The sequence below is a fragment of the Chelmon rostratus genome, chromosome 6 (genome assembly GCF_017976325.1).
Source record: "Chelmon rostratus isolate fCheRos1 chromosome 6, fCheRos1.pri, whole genome shotgun sequence".
In the NCBI taxonomy this organism is placed as follows: Eukaryota; Metazoa; Chordata; class Actinopteri; order Chaetodontiformes; family Chaetodontidae; genus Chelmon; species Chelmon rostratus.
The window spans coordinates 22,628,918-22,653,619 of NC_055663.1; the positions used below are offsets into that span (position 1 = coordinate 22,628,918).

The window sequence follows — 24,702 nt, forward strand, 5'->3', positions numbered from 1 at the left end:
TTGTTTTTCAGTGCCTGACAGTATCTGTGAATAAGCCCTCTTAAGGCCTCTCTAAGGGCACATTAAACAGACCCTTAACCTCTGAAATAACAACTTCACATGAAACCTGAGATTCTGTGAGATTTACTGTCTTATTTTGAGCTGCAAAATTTCCGTTAGGTGCTGTTAAACGTAACAAGTACAAACTGAATAGCTTAGATTCTTTGCCTTCATACTGTGACTGATATACTCTCTGGGTCTGTGTACGTCTTGCACAGCCTGTCTGTGAGCGGCTTAATAGTCACAAAATGGTGTGCCTCTTCTTCTCAGCGTCTATAAAGTTGCACGTAAACAATGCATGAAGGAATCTGACACGTGATCAGACAGTACGATAAGTCCATGGTGACCTTTAAGTTGCATGCACATTAAGCGGAATAACAGATTAAGTAGATTTGAAGCACTTGAAATTGAGCAAGAAGCCGAACTCTTGTTTTTTTTCTGTTATATCTCCCGATACTTTGCACGACATGCAGGATCTTTTTTTTCCGTTTGCTTAATTTCATTGAAAGCATAATTTATGTTTGTATTCTGGCTTGTGCGTCTGGTACGTGCAGTGTCGATAGCTGGCGAGCGCAGCAAGTGTTGACTGTCTGCACTGGACACTGAGCTGCCATCCTCCGCTGTCTCTGCTCTGTGTGGTTTACCTTTAGGGTCTTGCAGCCGATGTCACAATCTGATAATCTGCTGATTGGGTTTGGTTTTCCCAGTCAGATTGTATCTGGTCAAACAGAACTTTGCTATATGGCGTTTGTTTAACCTCAGATTGACACCAGTGTCACAGTGCACGTTATTTATGAAGATTTATGTAATGCAGACAGGCATGCTATAGATAGATCTAACCAAGTGTACAAAGCACACAACCTGAACCTCAACCTTTACACATAGATGCACACATACTGTCAATACTCCACCCTCAGTGGCCTCTCTATACCCAGGCATTATCATGGTCATGAATTCAGCATGGGAAACGCTAAATTATTCAACAAATGCATTATTATTATGTATCCAGTGGTTCGATACCAACATGAAAAATTGAAATGGATGCAATTCAGAAACAATCACTGTTGGCGCTAATCTCCCCCACTGCCTATTATGCCAACACAGGCAGCTCTGCCCAGCAGAGCTCAAATGGCGTAGCTCCTATTCTTGTCTGTGCTGACAGGACATGTTTCCTCAGGAGGCCACTTACCGTGTTTGTCTCGACATTCCAGACCCAAACAACATGGAGGAGGCAGAAATGAGCCCGCTGCAGAGTGCAGTGCTACACCTATACTCCTGCAGGCGGGTGCATTCATTGAACTGAGAGCATACCTTTATTTTCACTGCCTTACTGTCACAGAACTGTCCTTGACAGGTATTCAAACAGATTTTTACTGCTTCTGGCCCACAAATATTTCCACCATTACATTACTTTATGAGAGGTGCACTCTAGCAATTTTATTCCATTATGTTGGAGAAATTGCAAGAGAAAAACGGAAAGGTCAAAATTAATGCAGCTGGTGGTTTGTATTAAAAATGTTATTCATTATTCTACGACTGCAGTTAAGTTAAATTCTGATTTTATGGCAAAATTGAAAAAAGTCCACTTCTTTACTATTATCAGAGTTATATTCCAAATCATATTTACTCTAATGACTCAATGGTAGGGTGATGATGAAGACCCATCGTGCTGCTGCAGGTGTTGGTGGTGAGTCAGCCACACTATGGATGGTTATTATCCGAGCGAATGAAATCCTCATTTCATTGGGCACCTCTTACGCACTCTCATGTTATGTCTGGTTTGTTTAACTCTGAAGTGTGAAGCTGACAAGCTGTTGTTGTGCAGGAGGTGTGCAGGTGCGTCGGGCTGCCTCTTCACAGCGACTTCCTGCCTCCTTTTTATACTCATCCGCCACTCATCTGGAAAGCTTCAGCATTTCTAAATAACTCGTAAAGTTGAGTTGCTTTTGGCTTCCTCCACAAGTCACATGACCCGGGTGACTGAGAATTTGCATGGACACTCTGTCATGTCTCGTCGGATTTGTTAATGTGTTTTGTTCACAAGCGTCATGGCCCGTCTTGCACTTCCTGTTTTATTGTGAAACCTAACTCTCCTCTCGTTTCAGGCCCTTGACTTCCCAGTGTGTTTCCCGCCTGTCTGAGGGTCTACCCCGCCCTGATTGTCTCCACCTGTTCCTTGTTACCTCGTGTATATATAGTCTGCGTCTCCCTTTGTCCTGTGCCAGATTGTCTTGTGCCTTGTCCTGTACTTGCCTTGCTATCTAGCGTTCCATGATCCTTGTCTTCTGTGTCCCTGTAAGTCTAGTTATTAGTATAGCCTTGAATCTTTTGTTTGCTACTTTGTATCTAGCCTTTGAGATAAGTTCAGCCTTGCACCTTTTGTTAGTACTTTGTTGTCGAGCCATCTTTGAGCCTTTGATAGTTTTTGTTCTTTATCTAGTCAAGTTTATCCTTAGCGTTTTCTGTTGTACTTTGTGTCATTTATCAGTTTGTATCCTGAGCGCTTTGAGTTAAAGGATAACTTTCGTTTTTTACAATCTGGACTTTATTTGTAGCATTAATTACGACCATTTAGACACCCCGGCATTTGGAGTCGTTTTGAAGAAATTAGCCCCAGAGGAGCGGTGCGTATATCCGTATAATGCGAGTTATCGGGGCACCCATGCGTAGCCTCTATAAACGCATAATCTGCGGCGAAACTCGTTCATATTCCAATATTTTGTTATGATATGCTGGTGCTATTCCCCTCTGAGCCCGTGGTGGCATGTTATCAACATCCAGTGTCTCTAGACAACTACTTCTGACGTGGATGACGTCATTTTCGAGCGCCACACGCTGCGAGCAGCCAGCCACAACACGGCTAACTCTGCGGCGGTCGGCTAGTTTAGCTGTAGTTTGCGACTGTTATTTTTCACAAAATGGATGAATATTTTTCCGACTCTGAGGTGGTGGACGATGACTTTGTTTATGATGGACGTCCTTACCGTTTTGAGCCAGAGTACACAGACGAGGAGCTCGTTGAAAGGAGGACGCGGAGGCAGAGAGAGGAACAGCTGGCCAAACAACAACAAACGGCTGCGCGTCCACGAGTAGACGGTAACTGGTGGTGTTCTTGTGGACAATGTTCAACAAATGACAAATAAAGTCCAGGTTGTAAAAAACGAAAGTTATCCTTTAATAAATTCCTTTATTTTTGAAACTTCACTGAGCTGTCTGTGGTCTGCATTTTGAGTCCTAAAACCTTGTGCCTCCGAGCTTGTCACACTCTTTTATTTAGTAAAATGTTATATTAAAAAAAAGTGCTCGTTTTTAACTGTTTGTAGCTCCACACCGGTGAATTTGAATTTGGTGGGTTTGCGGAGAACACCCGTGGTTGATTATGACAGCCGTAGTACCTTCTTAATGAAACAATAATATTACAAAAGACACACAGAAGAAGAAGTTAGTTAGCTGTTGAAAGCCTTTTGCTTCCAATTTTCAGCTCCAGAACGTGAATATGATGGGATTTTTTTATATATATTTGGGAAGCTGCACAACTTTTACTAGCCAACTTACTTGATTTTAAAAAGAAAACCAGCAAAATGATAACAAACAAAGCAATCTGTTTGTGTCAATCATTTTCACTTCAGCAAGTCATTTTTCATCCACTGTTTTCCTCTCATCTCTCCATGCTGGGACCTGTGGCACAGGAATGTTTTAATTAACTCCAATGAAATTCATAACATGCCATAACGGTTGCCAGTGTGTGGCAGTTTTGAGAGCTCATTTCGAAAACGAAATTTCCAGCAGTCACGGGCTCATTGCACTTGAGACCGGTACTGTGATTTGAGCACAGTAATAACTAGGTGGTGGATCAGGGAATAATTTCACGGTCATGTACATCCGTACATGCACGCGGAAACGTATGCAAACTGTAATGCGGAGAACAAATGAAGCTTTAACAGATGCGATGGAGACTAAATCAGCATGAAAGTCACTGCTGAAGATCAGACACATTGTTATGATACGTCTTCTTTTTGTACCTGAGACATGCACACTTAATCCATCCTAATTCAGTTTTAATTGACCTGCAGCAGTAAGAGGACATTGGTACACTGAATGTGTACAGTGTGACCCAGCCATCACCCCACTGACATGCGATCTTGCTCTGGTTGATATTCCAGCAGTGTCTTTTTACTGGTTGTTAGGATTTGTTGCCACAGACCCCTCAGGCAACGGTGTCGCGTCCCCGTTTCATATCCTGAATCATCGCGTCACTGAACGTCGTAAAGGACAGCAAATATTGATCCTTGTTCTGTGGTTCATGGCGGCGCTCACATCTCACACAGGTCTTTGTTTCTGATTAAGTGGCATCGGTGGGAAAGGTCAACAAAATTTTGTCAAAAGCGCAACAGATAAGAGAGTGTCTAATCATACTTTAGGCCATTTAAGGCCCAGACCTGACACATATTAAAACATTATAAAACTAGTTAGATTTATGATGCCTCTGCCACAGTTTGAAAAAAAAGGAGTTACTGACGACTAAGTACTGAGCGCTTCATTATTCTTGCTTAATGAAAGTGAGCCTGATGGCAACTGTATGAATTATGCTACTAAACTTTAAAAATTCATATAATTTGGGATCAAAAAACAATCTTTCATGAATGGTTATTGCAAAGTTTCCAAATACACAAGTAAACCAGCTCTGTAGAGTAGATCAGAGGATGTTTGCTGAGTCTCTGTCTGCCAAATGAGGCCAACAATGTATGATCAGGCGACAAAACTTAAGTATACAAGTAATGTATGGCTCATGGTGATTTAATCATAAGTCACTGTATTTAATCATTTGTGAATGAGGAACACAATGTGAATTTACTTGAGGGGGCACAAGTGAAGTGTAAGCCATGGTTCTCTAATATGTGGCGAACTGATTAATTGTGTTATATTTCCGTTCACTTTATATTGAGTTCCTATTAAGCCTAAAAATCCTCGTCCATTCTTGCCTAATTCGTCAACTGACACCTTCTATGTAAGTGGGATCCAGCTAATTTGGTGGAATATGAATTTATATATGAAGTAATTGTGACTGAATATGTATTAATTGCTACTTTTCTGAAGTGTTAGCGAACCACACAGTCATAGTGACTTGATTATTGATCAATGGTGAATACATGATATAGCCTGCATATATAAGCCATGCAATAGTTCAGCATTGCATGGGTCATATATGCAGATTTTCTGTTTTCAGATGTCCTGGGTGCTCTCTTTGTCACTCTTACCATTCGACGAGATGAAATCTAATCTTAATTCTAAGTTAAGTAATGAGAATAAACAAAAACTGCTTATAATATAGTGCATTTTAATGAAGGAATCAACAATCACAATGACAATTTTTAAAAAAGTAGAATTATTTAACATGGTAAAATGCAAATTTCCCTTTCTTCCTGTCTCTGTTGTGTCTCTGACAGCGAGCCTCGAGCATTAGCATTACTCAGTGAATCCTAAAGACTTCCATGTCTGTACACTGTATAAATTACACCTGACTAGTGACTGATTATGCCTCTTTGGTTTCACTAATTATCTGGAATTAGTGTTTGCTAATTATCAAGTAAACCGTTCGCATGAAGGTCATTTTCTGTCTTTGAGCAAAGCAGTGAACATTTGTAAAAAGATAAAAACCTCATTGTCCTGAAATCCTTCATACCTTTTTTCGGCTGAAAATTAACACGAAGCAAATCACTTTTTAAAGCTGCACCAGTCATAATTTCTTTAAAACTGTTCACATGTGATTGATTCAGGCTGAGAATGCAAATTAGTTCCTCTGTCTCGTCGAATAGACCCTGAAATATGAACAGCAAGTAGGAGTAAGAGATGACAAAAAGCAAAGAGCCTTTCCTGCATTAACACAGCTTAGAAATGTTTGCTTTTTTGATTCAAGGTAACTAAATTTAACAAAATATGCACCGTGAACAGGGAGGTTGCTTTGGAATCTTTGGAAGAACTGTTTGTGTTGAATCACTACTGAATTACTCATAAAGTGAATGTCCATTCCTGGTCTGCACTGTTACTGCTACTCCCACTGCCCTGTGCTCAGCTGCTGGGAGACATACTGACAGAAACACACCCCTCCCTCCAGGTGGCCGGTGGAGCTCGGCAGGGGAAAGTGAAAGTGTCTTTTAGCAAGGCAGCAGGCGTAACCTGATGAGAAGAAGATCAGAGCTCTTTGAAACATATCCTCAGCAACAACCTGCTCAGAAAACGTTTCTGCAAACTCACGTTTGCAACCGTCCAGGGAAACATACACCAGATAGATTTTAGAATTGGACCGACAGCCCATTAAAACCTTCTCCTCAGAGAGGATTGTGTTTGCTTGACCCATAGCTTTGTTCATCTCCCTCACTATGTACTTCTCATCATCCCTCTTCCAGAGACCAATCTGAATAAGCAACCCCAATGGTAAACAGCACAGACTACAAATAGTGGGCCCCCATAGTCCAACTGGGGCTGTGTTTTCAAATCCGGGTAAAAAATAGCCGCAGATGAATACAACTAACACATACGTAGATAAACCTGCAAGTCCAAAACAAAATATTACACCAGTAATGTAGATCAGGACTCTAATCCAGAGTGGACGCAGCCACACTTTATTCTGAAAGACACTGTTGACGATCCTCACAGCTTTTCTGTACTTGTCATGGTCCTCAATGATCAGGCGCAGTTGGTCTGGCACCTCCATGTCACTGAACTGTCCAGAATCCCACGTATAGAGTCCCTCATCATTGACGGCCATCAAAGGCTGCAGGGCCTTCCCGTTGTAGATAGAGGGAGGCTGGAAGGGCACCACAGTGGACCCTTGAAGCTGCTGGTTGGGGGTGCAGAGCACTTTCAGAAGCTTATTCATAAAGTCGGGGTCGTTGGCCTCCAGGTAGGTGAGGTGGCACAGGTGGAGAGGGACAGAGACTCCTGGCTCCAGCAGCACCGGGATGATGGGCTTCCTCTCCAGGCAGTCTCTGAACAGAGACATGTTGGCCTCCAGGAGACACCAGCGGCTCCTCACAAACTCCGGGCTGAGCACCAGCAGGACCTTCTGGCTCTCCTGGATGCATTCAGACATGTTTTCCAACACGGTGCGGCCGGGGGTGAAGTCGCGCTCGTGGTAGCAGACCTGCAGGCCGCAGGACTCCAGCCGTCTGATGAGGAAGTGGGTCCACTGGTAGTCAGTGCTGCTGTAGCTAATGAAGACGTGGTAATGCTCTCTGTTTCTGAGTGTGGGAGGAGCAGGAATAGAGGGAGGCAGGGGGACGACAGGCTGTGACTGAATGTCTGCAGCTTCATTAGCGCCATCATCTTTTAAAAAACTAAAGGAGAAAAAAATGTAATTTAGAAATGTAGACCTCTTTTTCAAATATTCCATATAGCCATGTTTTTTATGTTAGTACCACTCCAAGAGTCATTATAATTAACATTTAGAGGTCATTAGGACAACATGTTAAACTCACTTTCAAGGTTGGATATGATGTAAATTACAACAACAACATGGTATTTCCGGTATTTCCGGTATAACCATATCCAGAATCTGAAAAGTGTCTCTCACTGCAGAAAAAAAAGTTGTCAAACACTCAGCACTGAAAAGTGTTCATAACAGACAAAAAATATTTAGCTTTCATAGCTCCTAAATTCTGCTGAAAACAAAAGAACATCAACAAGAGCGCCCTACTTCCCTTTTTAAGAATTGAAACTCCAACCTCACCAGAAGAACAACATACAGTAACGTACATTCATACCTGGTCATGACACAGTAAATTCAAACAACTATGATAAAGAGCGATCGCACTGTGTGGAAGAGCGAGAACTGAAAGTAAACAGAGGAAGAAGAAAGAGTGAAAACATCCTCACTGTTCTTCTTTCCGCTTTGTTAAAAGGACAGCCTCCACTCTGAGGTCTGACGGGCTTCTGCCATGAGTGAAGTGACTGTGCCTTTAACAGCTCTCGGTGGCTCGCATTCGTCCAGACATTACAAGCTGATTGGGCGAGTTTCAGTTAAATAAGACTATAGAGCGACTGCTTTAGAGTGGGGGCATTTAAAAGTGATGTTTATAAAGCGATACAGCACATATAACATGCTTCTCTGAGACTTACAAGTCACTTATAGTCGGCAGTTAATAGTTTTTGAATATCGTATAGTCCTTCTTCTACTCTCCCCTGCTCAGCTGCAGGGGCACGCACTGACAGAAGCACACCCCTCCCTCCATGTGAGCAGTGGAGCTGGGCTGGGAAAAGAGAAAGCTTCTGGAGTTTTACTCTGTGATTATCTGCTCTTGACCAGGGTGAGTGGGCTGATTTTCAGGAGACTGCCCTGGGTGCTCTCCTCGTCAACATTTCCATTCACACTGATTAAGATTTGACTCATTTTTCTCCCTCAAATAGCATGACGAAACAAACCCTGCGCTTGTGATGTAATGCATTTTATTGAAGTAACTGCATCAAAATGATCAAACCCAAAAGCACAATTATTTCACATGATAAAATTTTCATTTCCCTTTCTTCCTCTCTGTGTCGAGTGTCCACTTGATGTGGAGAAAACATGTGGACATGAACAGAACTGTAGCGAATGATGCTGTCATTCAGTCCAAAGACCAGATTCAGCTGAATGTAATGGGATGCTACCTTGTCGTCATAGTAACACTGTATGGATTCACACTCAATAAATAACTCAAGAGGCATCGCGAGAAGAGAATCTGTAAAAACCCAGAACACACCCAGGCAGGCTGATACTGTAAACGGTGCATTCGGACACAGAGCGCAGAAAAGAAACTAGCACCAACTATAAAAATGAGTGCAAAGACACCAGAGTTTCTTCTCATGTTTAACACTTTGTCTGCTGCTTTTATTCTGTACTGCACCAAAACCCTGGTAGATTAACTGGTTTTAGCTCAGGTTGTCCTTCAGGCAAGTGGAAAAGGGAACACAAGTGCCAGCGAGCCTCAAGCATTAACATTACTCAATGAAACCTATAGATTTGTCTGTATACTGTAGTGATTACACCTGACTAGTGACTAATTATGCCCCTTTGTGGTCATTATAAAAATATTCCTAAGAATTCTATGTCTTGAATCACTACTGACTTTCTCACGAACTGCAGGTCCATTCCTGGTCTATGCTGTTGCTGCTATACAGTGCTGCAGGAATGAGTCCTAAAACCTGGAAATGAGTTCACATTGTTGTGCTTTCAGCTCCCTCGTCTTAAAATCAATGGTCAGTAGTCAATTTTTTGAATGGCTTTTTGGTTAGATGCCTGAAATAAGGTCTGTGGGTGACACAAGCTGAAGAGATTTTCACGTTTGGTCCATGACATAAAATACGACAGTAAATACCTCACTCATGAATTTTGAAGATTTGATGTGTTTTACAAAAGTGCTGCTAACAAGTGGCTAAAGGAGACTACAGAGGTTGTCGGGAGCATTAAACATCATCAGGCTGAACATGGAAACTTATTTACTCACTAGTCCAAATTTACAGCCTCATATCTGCACTCTTCAAACTATTCTAACTCCAACTTTTCAACTGGTAAATTTTGCGTTTTATTGTCAAGTTTGTACAGTGTAGCTTAGAAGGAAGCTTAGTGGTGACGTTCATGCTACCATGGTGCTGTTTATTGCAGACTAATGTCAGACAGTTGTTTCAAAAATCATAAGATTGGTGTTCATTTGTGGAGATTATATTGTTGAACAAAATGTAAGAGTATCCTAAACTTTTGTTTGCTACAAATTATTTTGTGCATTAATCCAAAATCTGATGGAAAAAATCCTATTGGCTCTGGGAACCAGAGTGATGCAAACTTCCGGTCTATGCTCTTACATCATCCCTGCAGCACTCTACTCCCACTGCCCTGTGCTCAGCTGCTGGGAGACATACTGACAGAAACACACCCCTCCCTCCAGGTGGCCGGTGGAGCTCGGCAGGGGAAAGGGAAAGTGTCTTTTAGCAAGGCAGCAGGCGTAACCTGATGAGAAGAAGATCAGAGCTCTTTGAAACATATCCTCAGCAACAACCTGCTCAGAAAACGTTTCTGCAAACTCACGTTTGCAACCGTCCAGGGAAACATACACCAGATAGATTTTAGAATTGGACCGACAGCCCATTAAAACCTTCTCCTCAGAGAGGATTGTGTTTGCTTGACCCATAGCTTTGTTCATCTCCCTCACTATGTACTTCTCATCATCCCTCTTCCAGAGACCAATCTGAATAAGCAACCCCAATGGTAAACAGCACAGACTACAAATAGTGGGCAACCATATTTCAACTGGGACTGTGTTTTCATATCTGGGTAAAAAATTGCTCCAAATGAATACAGTTATCACATACGGAGATAAACCTACAAGTCCAAAACAAAATATCACACCAGTAATGTAGATCAGGACTCTAACCCAGAGTGGACGCAGCCACACTTTATTCTGAGAGACACTGTTGACGATCCTCACAGCATTTCTGTACTTCTCGTGGTCCTCAATGATCAGGCGCAGTTGGTCTGGCACCTCCATGTCACTGAACTGTCCAGAATCCCACGTATAGAGTCCCTCATCATTGACGGCCATCAAAGGCTGCAGGGCCTTCCCGTTGTAGATAGAGGGAGGCTGGAAGGGCACCACAGTGGACCCTTGAAGTTGCTGGTTGGGGGTGCAGAGCACTTTCAGAAGCTTATTCATAAAGTCGGGGTCGTTGGCCTCCAGGTAGGTGAGGTGGCAGAGGTGGAGAGGGACAGAGACTCCTGGCTCCAGCAGCACCGGGATGATAGGCTTCCTCTCCAAGCAGTCTCTGAACAGAGACATGTTGGCCTCCAGGAGACACCAGCGGCTCCTCACAAACTCCGGGCTGAGCACCAGCAGGACCTTCTGGCTCTCCTGGATGCATTCGGACATGTTTTCCAACACGGTGCGGCCGGGGGTGAAGTCGCGCTCGTGGTAGCAGACCTGCAGGCCGCAGGACTCCAGCTGTCTGATGAGGAAGTGGGTCCACTGGTAGTCAGTGCTGCTGTAGCTAATGAAGACGTGGTAATGCTCTCTGTTTCTGAGTGTGGGAGGAGCAGGAAGAGAGGGAGGCAGGGGGATGGCAGGCTGTGACTGAATATCTGCAGCCTGCACTTCATTTGCTCCATCATCTTTTAAAAAACTAAAGGAGAAGAAAATGTAATTTAGAAATGTAGGCCTCTTTTTCAATATTTCATATAGCCATGTTTTTTATGTTAGTACCACTCCAAGAGTCATTATAATTAACATTTAGAGGTCATTAGCACAACACATTAAACTCACTTCCAAGTTTGGATATGATGTAAGTTACAACAACATCTTACTTTGAGCAGTGAATTTGGATATATAGCAAGTGAAAGATGGGTGTAAATGAGGTAACGTCCTAATAGTTACTTTTTTAATCAATTTATTGTTGTTGTCAGAACTCTGTGTTTTTGAGTGAGATATCAGGAGAACGTTAAAGCTACCCAGACTTTGGAAATACTCCAGTGACCCAGCCTTAATTCAGAAGGAGGATTTAGGTCATTTCATGTCAACACTACTACTCTGATGGACCATCAGCATGCTTCTTAGAAAAGAGGATTTTGTGGGTGTTGATGACCCAAAGGTAACAGGCTCAGGAAAACACATAATTCTGAACTGAAGAGTCACAAGCTCCTTTTCTCGCAGGTGTTTTAGAGTCGGCCTCATGACGAGTCCAATACTTATATGTAAATCGGCAGTGAAAGCATAAATAGTTACTTCCTTTCTTCAGACCTCACTTGTATATTTGTATCTTTTTCACATCTTTTTCAATTTCTAACAGATAGAAACCTCTCATATTCACCCAATACTAGATTTACCAATCGGGTGATATACAAGGTTTAGATTCTAGTTAAACATGATGTATGTTACCAAGCTGATGACTACAAATGGCACAGTATATGGTCAAATGAAACATAGACAGCACAGATTTTCTGTTGATTTCCGGTAAAACAATCCAGAATCTGAAAAGTGTCTCTCACTGCAGAATAATCAGTTGTCAAACACTCAGCATTGAAAAGTATTCATAACAGACAAAAAATATTTAGCTTTCATAGCTCCTAAATTCTGCTAAAAACAAAAGAACATCAACAAGAGCGCCCTACTTCCCTTTTTAAGAATTAAAACTCCAACCGCACCAGAAGAACAACATACAGTAACGTACATTCATACCTGGTCATGACACAGTAAATTCAAACAAATATGTTCCAGAGCGATCGCACTGTGTGGAAGAGCGAGAACTGAAAGTAAACAGAGGAAGAAGAAAGAGTGAAATCATCATCACTGTTCTTCTTTTCGCTTTGTTAAAAGGACAGCCTCCACTCTGAGGTCTGACGGGCTTCTGCCATGAGTGAAGTGACTGGTCCTTTGACGGCTCTCGGTGGCTTGCTTTCGTCCAGACATTACAAGCTGATTGGGCGAGTTTCAGTTAAAAAAGACTATAGAGCGACTGCTTTAGAGTGAGGGCATTTAAAAGTGATGTTTATAAAACAATACAGCACATACAATATGCTTCTCTGAGACTGACAAGTCACCTTAGATAATGCCGGCAGCTTCTGGAGTTTTACTCTGTGGTTATCTGCTCTAGACCAGGGTGAGTGGGCTGATTTTCCGGAGACTGCCCTGGGTGCTCTCCTCATCAACATTTCCATTCACACTGATTAAGATTTGACTCATTTTTCTCCCTCAAATAGCATGAAGAAACAAACCCTGCGCTTGTGATGTAATGCATTTTTATTAAAAGAACTGCATCAAAATGATCAAACCCAAAAGCACAATTATTTCACATGATAAAATTTTCATTTCCCTTTCTTCCTCTCTGTGTCGAGTGTCCACTTGATGTGGAGAAAACATGTGGACATGAACAGAACTGTAGCGAATGATGCTGTCATTCAGTCCAAAGACCAGATTCAGCTGAATGTAATGGGATGCTACCTTGTCGTCATAGTAACACTGTATGGATTCACACTCAATAAATAACTCAAGAGGCATCGCGAGAAGAGAATCTGTAAAAACCCAGAACACACCCAGGCAGGCTGATACTGTAAACGGTGCATTCGGACACAGAGCGCAGAAAAGAAACTAGCACCAACTATAAAAATGAGTGCAAAGACACCAGGGTTTCTTCTCATGTTTAACACTTTGTCTGCTGCTTTTATTCTGTACTGCACCAAAACCCTGGTGGATTAACTGGTTTTAGCTCAGGTTGTCCTTCAGGCAAGTGGAAAAGGGAACACAAGTGCCAGCGAGCCTCAAGCATTAACATTACTCAATGAAACCTATAGATTTGTCTGTATACTGTAGTGATTACACCTGACTAGTGACTAATTATGCCCTTTTGTGGTCATTATAAAAATATTCCTAAGAATTCTATGTCTTGAATCACTACTGACTTTCTCACGAACTGCAGGTCCATTCCTGGTCTATGCTGTTGCTGCTATACAGTGCTGCAGGAATGAGTCCTAAAACCTGGAAATTAGTTCACATTGTTGTGCTTTCAGCTCCCTCGTCTTAAAGTCAATGGTCAGTAGTCAATTTTTTGAATGGCTTTTTGGTTAGATGCCTGAAATAAGGTCTGTGGGTGACACAAGCTGAAGAGATTTTCACGTTTGGTCCATGACATAAAATACGACAGTAAATACCTCACTCATGAATTTTGAAGATTTGATGTGTTTTACAAAAGTGCTGCTAACAAGTGGCTAAAGGAGACTACAGAGGTTGTCGGGAGCATTAAACATCATCAGGCTGAACATGGAAACTTATTTACTCACTAGTCCAAATTTACAGCCTCATATCTGCACTCTTCAAACTATTCTAACTCCAACTTTTCAACTGGTAAATTTTGCGTTTTATTGTCAAGTTTGTACAGTGTAGCTTAGAAGGAAGCTTAGTGGTGACGTTCATGCTACCATGGTGCTGTTTATTGCAGCCTAATGTCAGACAGTTGTTTCAAAAATCATAAGATTGGTGTTCATTTGTGGAGATTATATTGTTGAACAAAATGTAAGAGTATCCTAAACTTTTGTTTGCTACAAATTATTTTGTGCATTAATCCAAAATCTGATGGAAAAAATCCTATTGGCTCTGGGAACCAGAGTGATGCAAACTTCCGGTCTATGCTCTTACATCATCCCTGCAGCACTCTACTCCCACTGCCCTGTGCTCAGCTGCTGGGAGACATACTGACAGAAACACACCCCTCCCTCCAGGTGGCCGGTGGAGCTCGGCAGGGGAAAGGGAAAGTGTCTTTTAGCAAGGCAGCAGGCGTAACCTGATGAGAAGAAGATCAGAGCTCTTTGAAACATATCCTCAGCAACAACCTGCTCAGAAAACGTTTCTGCAAACTCACGTTTGCAACCGTCCAGGGAAACATACACCAGATAGATTTTAGAATTGGACCGACAGCCCATTAAAACCTTCTCCTCAGAGAGGATTGTGTTTGCTTGACCCATAGCTTTGTTCATCTCCCTCACTATGTACTTCTCATCATCCCTCTTCCAGAGACCAATCTGAATAAGCAACCCCAATGGTAAACAGCACAGACTACAAATAGTGGGCAACCATATTTCAACTGGGACTGTGTTTTCATATCTGGGTAAAAAATTGCTCCAAATGAATACAGTTATCACATACGGAGATAAACCTACAAGTCCAAAACAAAATATCACACCAGTAATGTAGATCAGGACTCTAACCCAGAGTGGACGCAGCCACACTTTATTCTGAGAGACACTGTTGACGATCCTCACAGCATTTCTGTACTTCTCGTGGTCCTCAATGATCAGGCGCAGTTGGTCTGGCACCTCCATGTCACTGAACTGTCCAGAATCCCACGTATAGAGTCCCTCATCATTGACGGCCATCAAAGGCTGCAGGGCCTTCCCGTTGTAGATAGAGGGAGGCTGGAAGGGCACCACAGTGGACCCTTGAAGTTGCTGGTTGGGGGTGCAGAGCACTTTCAGAAGCTTATTCATAAAGTCGGGGTCGTTGGCCTCCAGGTAGGTGAGGTGGCAGAGGTGGAGAGGGACAGAGACTCCTGGCTCCAGCAGCACCGGGATGATAGGCTTCCTCTCCAAGCAGTCTCTGAACAGAGACATGTTGGCCTCCAGGAGACACCAGCGGCTCCTCACAAACTCCGGGCTGAGCACCAGCAGGACCTTCTGGCTCTCCTGGATGCATTCGGACATGTTTTCCAACACGGTGCGGCCGGGGGTGAAGTCGCGCTCGTGGTAGCAGACCTGCAGGCCGCAGGACTCCAGCTGTCTGATGAGGAAGTGGGTCCACTGGTAGTCAGTGCTGCTGTAGCTAATGAAGACGTGGTAATGCTCTCTGTTTCTGAGTGTGGGAGGAGCAGGAAGAGAGGGAGGCAGGGGGATGGCAGGCTGTGACTGAATATCTGCAGCCTGCACTTCATTTGCTCCATCATCTTTTAAAAAACTAAAGGAGAAGAAAATGTAATTTAGAAATGTAGACCTCTTTTTCAATATTTCATATAGCCATGTTTTTTATGTTAGTACCACTCCAAGAGTCATTATAATTAACATTTAGAGGTCATTAGCACAACACATTAAACTCACTTCCAAGTTTGGATATGATGTAAGTTACAACAACATCTTACTTTGAGCAGTGAATTTGGATATATAGCAAGTGAAAGATGGGTGTAAATGAGGTAACGTCCTAATAGTTACTTTTTTAATCAATTTATTGTTGTTGTCAGAACTCTGTGTTTTTGAGTGAGATATCAGGAGAACGTTAAAGCTACCCAGACTTTGGAAATACTCCAGTGACCCAGCCTTAATTCAGAAGGAGGATTTAGGTCATTTCATGTCAACACTACTACTCTGATGGACCATCAGCATGCTTCTTAGAAAAGAGGATTTTGTGGGTGTTGATGACCCAAAGGTAACAGGCTCAGGAAAACACATAATTCTGAACTGAAGAGTCACAAGCTCCTTTTCTCGCAGGTGTTTTAGAGTCGGCCTCATGACGAGTCCAATACTTATATGTAAATCGGCAGTGAAAGCATAAATAGTTACTTCCTTTCTTCAGACCTCACTTGTATATTTGTATCTTTTTCACATCTTTTTCAATTTCTAACAGATAGAAACCTCTCATATTCACCCAATACTAGATTTACCAATCGGGTGATATACAAGGTTTAGATTCTAGTTAAACATGATGTATGTTACCAAGCTGATGACTACAAATGGCACAGTATATGGTCAAATGAAACATAGACAGCACAGATTTTCTGTTGATTTCCGGTAAAACAATCCAGAATCTGAAAAGTGTCTCTCACTGCAGAATAATCAGTTGTCAAACACTCAGCATTGAAAAGTATTCATAACAGACAAAAAATATTTAGCTTTCATAGCTCCTAAATTCTGCTAAAAACAAAAGAACATCAACAAGAGCGCCCTACTTCCCTTTTTAAGAATTAAAACTCCAACCGCACCAGAAGAACAACATACAGTAACGTACATTCATACCTGGTCATGACACAGTAAATTCAAACAAATATGTTCCAGAGCGATCGCACTGTGTGGAAGAGCGAGAACTGAAAGTAAACAGAGGAAGAAGAAAGAGTGAAATCATCATCACTGTTCTTCTTTTCGCTTTGTTAAAAGGACAGCCTCCACTCTGAGGTCTGACGGGCTTCTGCCACGAGTGAAGTGACTGGTCCTTTGACGGCTCTCGGTGGCTTGCTTTCGTCCAGACATTACAAGCTGATTGGGCGAGTTTCAGTTAAAAAAGACTATAGAGCGACTGCTTTAGAGTGAGGGCATTTAAAAGTGATGTTTATAAAACAATACAGCACATACAATATGCTTCTCTGAGACTGACAAGTCACCTTAGATAATGCCGGCAGCTTCTGGAGTTTTACTCTGTGGTTATCTGCTCTAGACCAGGGTGAGTGGGCTGATTTTCCGGAGACTGCCCTGGGTGCTCTCCTCATCAACATTTCCATTCACACTGATTAAGATTTGACTCATTTTTCTCCCTCAAATAGCATGAAGAAACAAACCCTGCGCTTGTGATGTAATGCATTTTTATTAAAAGAACTGCATCAAAATGATCAAACCCAAAAGCACAATTATTTCACATGATAAAATTTTCATTTCCCTTTCTTCCTCTCTGTGTCGAGTGTCCACTTGATGTGGAGAAAACATGTGGACATGAACAGAACTGTAGCGAATGATGCTGTCATTCAGTCCAAAGACCAGATTCAGCTGAATGTAATGGGATGCTACCTTGTCGTCATAGTAACACTGTATGGATTCACACTCAATAAATAACTCAAGAGGCATCGCGAGAAGAGAATCTGTAAAAACCCAGAACACACCCAGGCAGGCTGATACTGTAAACGGTGCATTCGGACACAGAGCACAGAAAAGAAACTAGCACCAACTATAAAAATGAGTGCAAAGACACCAGGGTTTCTTCTCATGTTTAACACTTTGTCTGCTGCTTTTATTCTGTACTGCACCAAAACCCTGGTGGATTAACTGGTTTTAGCTCAGGTTGTCCTTCAGGCAAGTGGAAAAGGGAACACAAGTGCCAGCGAGCCTCAAGCATTAACATTACTCAATGAAACCTATAGATTTGTCTGTATACTGTAGTGATTACACCTGACTTGTGACTAATTATGCCCTTTTGTGGTCATTATAAAAATATTCCTAAGAATTCTATGTCTTGAATCACTACTGACTTTCTCACGAACTGCAGGTCCATTCCTGGTCTATGCTGTTGCTGCTATACAGTGCTGCAGGAATGAGTCCTAAAACCTGGAAATTAGTTCACATTGTTGTGCTTTCAGCTCCCTCGTCTTAAAGTCAATGGTCAGTAGTCAATTTTTTGAATGGCTTTTTGGTTAGATGCCTGAAATAAGGTCTGTGGGTGACACAAGCTGAAGAGATTTTCACGTTTGGTCCATGACATAAAATACGACAGTAAATACCTCACTCATGAATTTTGAAGATTTGATGTGTTTTACAAAAGTGCTGCTAACAAGTGGCTAAAGGAGACTACAGAGGTTGTCGGGAGCATTAAACATCATCAGGCTGAACATGGAAACTTATTTACTCACTAGTCCAAATTTACAGCCTCATATCTGCACTCTTCAAACTATTCTAACTCCAACTTTTCAACTGGTAAATTTTGCGTTTTATTGTCAAGTTTGTACAGTGTAGCTTAGAAGGAAGCTTAGTGGTGACGTTCATGCTACCATGGTGCTGTTTATTGCAGCCTAATGTCAGACAGTTGTTTCAAAAATCATAAGATTGGTGTTCATTTGTGGAGATTATATTGTTGAACAAAATGTAAGAGTATCCTAAACTTTTGTTTGCTACAAATTATTTTGTGCATTAATCCAAAATCTGATGGAAAAAATCCTATTGGCTCTGGGAACCAGAGTGATGCAAACTTCCGGTTTGGTCTATGCTCTTACATCATCCCTGCAGCACTCTACTCCCACTGCCCTGTGCTCAGCTGCTGGGAGACATACTGGCAGAAACACACCCCTCCCTCCAGGTGGCCGGTGGAGCTCGGCAGGGGAAAGGGAAAGTGTCTTTTAGCAAGGCAGCAGGCGTAACCTGATGAGAAGAAGATCAGAGCTCTTTGAAACATATCCTCAGCAACAACCTGCTCAGAAAACGTTTCTGCAAACTCACGTTTGCAACCGTCCAGGGAAACATACACCAGATAGATTTTAGAATTGGACCGACAGCCCATTAAAACCTTCTCCTCAGAGAGGATTGTGTTTGCTTGACCCATAGCTTTGTTCATCTCCCTCACTATGTACTTCACTTCATCCTTCTTCCAGAGACCAATCTGAATAAGCAACCCCAATGCAACACAGATGATACAAGAAATACTGAGAACCCAGAGAGTTCTGCTCTGGCCTTTAAATGGAGCATCTATTATCTTAACTATCATATATGAGCATAGACCTGACATGAGCATAAGCACAATCATAGCAATAATGAGCATCAGTGCTTTAACCCAGAGTGGGTGCACTTTATTCTGAGAGACACTGTTGATGATCCTCACAGCATTTCTGTACTTCTCGTGGTCCTCAATGATCAGGCGCAGTTGGTCTGGCACCTCCATGTCACTGAACTGTCCAGAATCCCATTTATAGAGTCCCTCAGCATCGACGGCCGTCAAAGGCTGCAGGGCCTTCCCATTGTAGATAGAGGGAGGCTGGAAGGGCACCACAGTGGACCCTTGAAGCTGCTGGTTGGGGGTGCACAGCACTTTAAGAAGCTTATTCATAAAGTCGGGGTCGTTGGCCTCCAGGTAGGTGAGGTGGCACAGGTGGAGAGGGACAGAGACTCCTGGCTCCAGCAGCACCGGGATGATGGGCTTCCTCTCCAGGCAGTCTCTGAACAGAGACATGTTGGCCTCCAGGAGACACCAGCGGCTCCTCACAAACTCCGGGCTGAGCACCAGCAGGACCTTCTGGCTCTCCTGGATGCATTCGGACATGTTTTCCAACACGGTGCGGCCGGGGGTGAAGTCGCGCTCGTGGTAGCAGACCTGCAGGCCGCAGGACTCCAGCCGTCTGATGAGGAAGTGGGTCCACCGGTAGTCAGTGCTGCTGTAGCTAATGAAGACGTGGTAATGCTCTCTGTTTCTGAGTGTCGGAGGAGCAGGAATAGAGGGAGGCAGGGGGACGACAGGCTGTGACTGCATGTCTTCAGTCTCAAGGGAATTCATTTGCTCCATTATCTAAAGAAAGGACAGAGGTAATAACATCACAAGCATCTCAAAGCTCTACTAGGACACCTTTATGGTACCTCTATAAAGTGTATTGAAAAGTACATTTACCTACAGCCTTAAACAGTGTGCAGGACAGAAGTCAGTGTGGCCCCACAGCGTCTTAGCTGTGTGCTTTTATGTGAGATATATATCTTGCCACTACCTGAGAGTATGGATGAGAAATTCAGATAAATTAAAATTATAATCACAGAAGGTTAAGACAATTATCGCAGTGATTTGCCTCACATGGTGAAGACTTTCTGTAAATGCATTTGTGATGCATGTTCAAAAAATGCTTTACATTGAATTTTATTATGTATTTTATGGATGCAAACGCACAAAGATTAGATAAGTACTGCCCAGCGTCTGTTGGAGTCTTACAATATGCACAGCTCTGGAAATAAAACATGTTACTATCATTTCAAAATTCCACAAAAAAATGCATCAAACTGATTTTAAGAGATGTTTATACTCAACTGGCAGTTTATAAGCTAGGCATAACTGAGACTGATTACCAGATGCTCTCACTCTTTCTTACCGATCCCAGTCACCTGACCCGTGTTTCCACCAGATCCCCATTCACAAATGAACCCCTGCAGAATTTATACCAGCCCACCAGCTCCTGGCCAGAGTGTCACGGTTACAGTTCTGCTTCGTCCCTTTGCTTTCCAGCCTCTTCTCCATGAACCTGATTTCTGCCTGCCTCCCTGTACCTCTACCTGTCCGGATTCTGTTAACCTGTGGATTCTGTATTGGCCTGTAAGGCTTTGTATCATTTTACAATTACAAACACTGAACAGATCTTGTGTGCCTGATTCGATCCTTTTCTCTGCTACCTCAGACAGGCACCCCATAACACATATATATCAATGAGGGACTAAATACAGCAAAAAAAAAAAAACAAAACAAAAAAGTGATACAATTAAACAGGATTACAAAGTGCAGCCTCAAAAATATCCATATATTTGAATCCATACCTGTCTAAAACAGCTCTCTAAATGAGAATTCAGATACTGTTTACCTTCAAGTTCAAATCAATTAAATTTCCCACAGTCATATTCTGTTAAATCATTCGTAGTTTCAACGAGGACAGCTCGGGAAAAAAGCTTATTCTCATACCTGTAGCTGATAAACAGGTAAAGCAGTGCAGCAACAGGTTGCCAACAACAGTCTATCAGGAAGTTAGGAAAATAAAAAACCAAGCACTGCTCTGCTGGGAGTTTTATTAAAGACACAGATTGTGCTGCCTTGTTCCAATGGCTTTATAACCAGTTAGGACAGTGACTGTACCTTTAACAACAAGCACTATCAAGTTACATCATCCTCAGGCATGCTCCAACCCATCTGACTGTTGATAAGTCTCACTTTCATTTCAGTGTGTGGCTCATCAATACATTGATATTAATATAGTGTTTGTTATCACTTGCTTTTTTTTACATAACTATTGCATAACTCGAGCTGACACCATAAAGACAAACCTGACACCAAACAAAACAGGTGATCTTCTGTGAATTAGGGACTGTGCAAAAATTTTTGGGCTCGGGAGCCAGGGCTGAGTCTCCCTTACATCAGGGCACTTAGATAATGTCTGGCCTTGTAGTATTGAAGTTCATGAATTCTGTTGACGAGTAGTTTTGAGTTAATGCTCATGGACCCCTTTTCTGTGATGGATAAGGTGAACTGGGCTTGTTAAAGGTCTGTATATTGAGCAAAAATAGCTGCAGAGGCTCTAGAGGGCAGTCAAAACATATCTCATATAAAGAAGGCCTTTGTGATTCACACTCTCCAGCCCCAGTCGTGACTCTGTGGTCCTCCTTTCCCAAAAGGAGCGACCCTATAAAGATAAGTAAGCAACGGCGCATCTGCGTCAATGACCTTGGGCCCTTTTAATATCTGTGAGATGTAGAAAAGTGAGGGGAATTTCATTCATCAAAAGCACCTTCCTATCCCAGCTGACATCAAAGAACAATTTAGAGGATAGGAAATCAAACTGCGCCATCTGTCCTCTGGCTTTTGCTCAGAAATTAGGTTCTCCAAATCATTACACAGAGGGGAAAAGAGAAAATATGAAGGTTCCTGATGTCAGGGGTGGAAAAACATGCCTCACCTCCCGCCCCTCAACCCCCCTTGCTCAGCCTCAGTGTTTTCAAGCAGGCTGGTGACTACCTCTAATCTTTTGGTGACAGAACTGAACAAGTGCCTCAGGGCAAAGAGGAAAGCAGCTCTCACAATATAATGTAGCTTTCATTTAGACCAACATCTGCTGTTGCCTGGATGCACCCAGGCTGGGAGAGCACTGAGTAGACAGGATGCTGAACGCTTTAACACCCTTCACTCAGCTCACCCCAGTAGGGAAATAAAAGTTATGCAAAGCCACTTCATGTGTGCATTACGCACTTGGGGGGTTATCTTTGCTGTATTGCACTATTGACTGAAAAATATGTGCATATTCAAACTTTTCAATGAGGGGAAAGGAGTTGATGTAATTTTAAGTAAGTATTTTAATTAGTCAAGTTAACTTTTTGGCTGGGAAAAAAAAAACATCAGATGCAAATTGTTATTCACAGCAGAGTCTGCAGGGTATCTTACTTAATCATTTACTAAACTTTGGGGTTGCCAAGTCTGAAAAATACATTTAATAATTAAACCCTTTAATTCATCAGGAAAACAGCCTCAGTTAACCGCACCTTCTGGTAAAGCGTTGCAGGGAATCTGGACCAAAATCAATTCATTAATAACTGCAGATTAGATGGATTATGTCAAAAACCATATTAGTGACTCAACAAGAACTGCAGACTTGGTAGTTTATAACAACAAGTTTCATAGTATCTAACTGATCATAAATTATTAGCAATTTTTTTTTTTTATTTATTTTATTTACTTTACTAATCCCAACTGGGAAATTATTCTCTGCTTTTAACCCATCACTGATTCACTGAAACACACACATGCACCATGCAACATGCAGTAAAACACACAGGAGCAGTGGGCTGCATTCAAGCGCCCGGGGAGCATATTGGGGGGTTAAGTGCCTTGCTCAAGGGCACATCAGCTGGCTAATGGATGGGGAGAGGATACTCCACCACAATCAAACCGGCGACCTTCCGATCACAAGCTAATTTAATAACCATTGCGAAAGCATGGTGTATTTCTTATCAACCATGATAAAGAATGCCTTAATAGAGAGTGGGATATCATTCTTTTTTATAAAGAATAGCAGTTTGACAAATACTACATGACAGATTTGTAATTTACTCATTACTCTCCACAAATGACCATATATTCAGTTCACAAGTAAAAAATTAATTTCTTCCCACAAGACAGTTCAGCTACTACATCTACAGAGAGCTGATCAACTATGAAAGTTTGATAATAAATGCCATCTCAGTTTACATTTTGAGTAAACTGAACCTACAACCTGCGGCAAACACTTCCACAGCGTCATATTCCACACTCAAGCAATAATTTCCACTTCCAAAAGCGTTTAAATCCCGGGTCCCACAGCGCATAACCCATTATTCATGCAGTTTTTACTTTGGCTGCGACAGAGCCATTAATACTATTTATTACTTGTGACAGTTTTAGGGCAGGTAGATGGGTAATGAGAAGATGGAGGAGGCAGTGGAACATTATGCATGTGTGCGTCTGTGTTTGCGTCTGCATCTCCAGGTTACTTTTGGGCATTACATATTACAGCGCCTGAGCCGGGAGGATGAAAAATGTAGTTTGAGTCGGCTGCTTTTGTCACCACATCTACCTGCTGAGCATAAATTTACAGTCATGGCTGCTGTGGTCGTCTTTGTCTTTGTTTATGTGCTAACTGAGACTCAATTAATCGTCTTCCCCTGCCTTGGCAGACATTAGTGGCCTGGTCTGCCTGTCATGATAATTGATACAATACTACTATAATGGCTTGTGCATATGTCTGTTTTTATAGGCATGGTTTATAAGTACTTGCACTATAATGCATTTGCATATGCAAGCGTGCATTGAAACATCTCTGTTTGCATATGAAACAATGATTTGTTCACCAAATGTGGCATTGATTAAAAATGATATATATTGGATGGCTTGTCCTGAGCTTATGTAGACAGATTTGTGGTTAGCTGATGGAAAATGCTACTGACTTTGTTGATCCCCCCGATTTTCTTTTAGCGCCACCATGATGCGGACATTTGCTGTTTTGAGTGAAATATCACAACACCTATTGAATGGACTACCATGAAATTTGTCACAAACAATATTTTTCCCTCAGGATGAGTTGTGATCACATTGACGATCCCCTGACTTTTCATCTGGCACCATCAAAATCTCAGCTTGTCCACTCCTTTCATTTAGGAACAAATAGCATCAAAACTAAATAGCCTAAATTCCCACGAGCCTCAGCTGTCCTTTGTATTCAGAGCTTAGCAAATGTTACTATGCTACAATGCTGAACATAGTAAACAGTATAGCTGCTTAATTAAAGCATTAATTATTATGCTTAATGTTACAAGTACAAGTACAGCCTCGCTGAGGCAAAATCGATCTGGTGCAGCTGGAAGTATCTGTGTTTACCTAGTTGCATGGAACAGGTGTGAACCCTTATTGCCATTTCAGACCAACACATCCTCATACCTGAACAACTAAAAAGGTCAATTGTCAGTTAAATATATGTATATACTGTATATCACTGCTGGAGACGGAAAGAGGAAGACTGACCTTTATCCTTCCCCACAAATATTTTATTCCCACATTGCGAAACAGCTTAGGTTAAAATAAGTATGTTAGCATTGCACACATGATGTCATGTACGTACGTTGTGTAACCTGGGTCACAAGTTAGAAGTTGGTTAAAAAGACGGGGCCAGTGTTGCCTGTTGGTTACACACTGGATG

At 42.1% G+C, this 24,702-nt stretch overlaps 4 protein-coding genes across 8 annotated transcripts; all 4 read right to left on the bottom strand.

Moving 5' to 3' along the window:
• Positions 1 to 5,366: 5,366 nt before the first annotated feature.
• Positions 5,367 to 7,963, bottom strand: LOC121608278. 5 transcript variants are annotated; one of them, XM_041939497.1, is made up of 3 exons: positions 7,915 to 7,931; positions 7,518 to 7,611; positions 5,367 to 7,376 (listed from the first exon to the last, which is right to left on the bottom strand). In XM_041939497.1, exon 3 carries the CDS (start codon positions 7,130 to 7,132, stop codon positions 6,089 to 6,091), a length of 1,044 nt encoding a protein of 347 aa, XP_041795431.1. In that variant the 5' UTR covers positions 7,133 to 7,376; positions 7,518 to 7,611; positions 7,915 to 7,931; the 3' UTR covers positions 5,367 to 6,088. The 5 variants fall into 5 exon arrangements, with proteins under 5 accessions (XP_041795431.1, XP_041795429.1, XP_041795428.1 ...); XM_041939495.1 differs by lacking the exon at positions 7,518 to 7,611 and having other exon boundaries at positions 7,803 to 7,963; XM_041939494.1 differs by having other exon boundaries at positions 5,367 to 7,611; positions 7,803 to 7,963.
• Positions 7,964 to 8,494: 531 nt separating this feature from the next.
• Positions 8,495 to 12,332, bottom strand: LOC121608258. Its single transcript, XM_041939468.1, has 2 exons — positions 12,240 to 12,332; positions 8,495 to 11,187 (listed from the first exon to the last, which is right to left on the bottom strand). Exons 1-2 carry the CDS (start codon positions 12,245 to 12,247, stop codon positions 9,894 to 9,896), a joined length of 1,302 nt encoding a protein of 433 aa, XP_041795402.1. The 5' UTR covers positions 12,248 to 12,332; the 3' UTR covers positions 8,495 to 9,893.
• A 456-nt stretch (positions 12,333 to 12,788) lies between these two features.
• LOC121608243 lies at positions 12,789 to 16,713 on the bottom strand. The gene is made up of 2 exons (XM_041939446.1): positions 16,556 to 16,713; positions 12,789 to 15,503 (listed from the first exon to the last, which is right to left on the bottom strand). Exons 1-2 carry the CDS (start codon positions 16,561 to 16,563, stop codon positions 14,210 to 14,212), a joined length of 1,302 nt encoding a protein of 433 aa, XP_041795380.1. The 5' UTR covers positions 16,564 to 16,713; the 3' UTR covers positions 12,789 to 14,209.
• Positions 16,714 to 17,104: 391 nt separating this feature from the next.
• LOC121608162 lies at positions 17,105 to 20,990 on the bottom strand. Its single transcript, XM_041939330.1, has 2 exons — positions 20,946 to 20,990; positions 17,105 to 19,796 (listed from the first exon to the last, which is right to left on the bottom strand). The coding sequence occupies exon 2, from the start codon at positions 19,791 to 19,793 to the stop codon at positions 18,531 to 18,533; it is 1,263 nt and encodes a 420-aa protein (XP_041795264.1). The 5' UTR covers positions 19,794 to 19,796; positions 20,946 to 20,990; the 3' UTR covers positions 17,105 to 18,530.
• Positions 20,991 to 24,702: the final 3,712 nt, after the last annotated feature.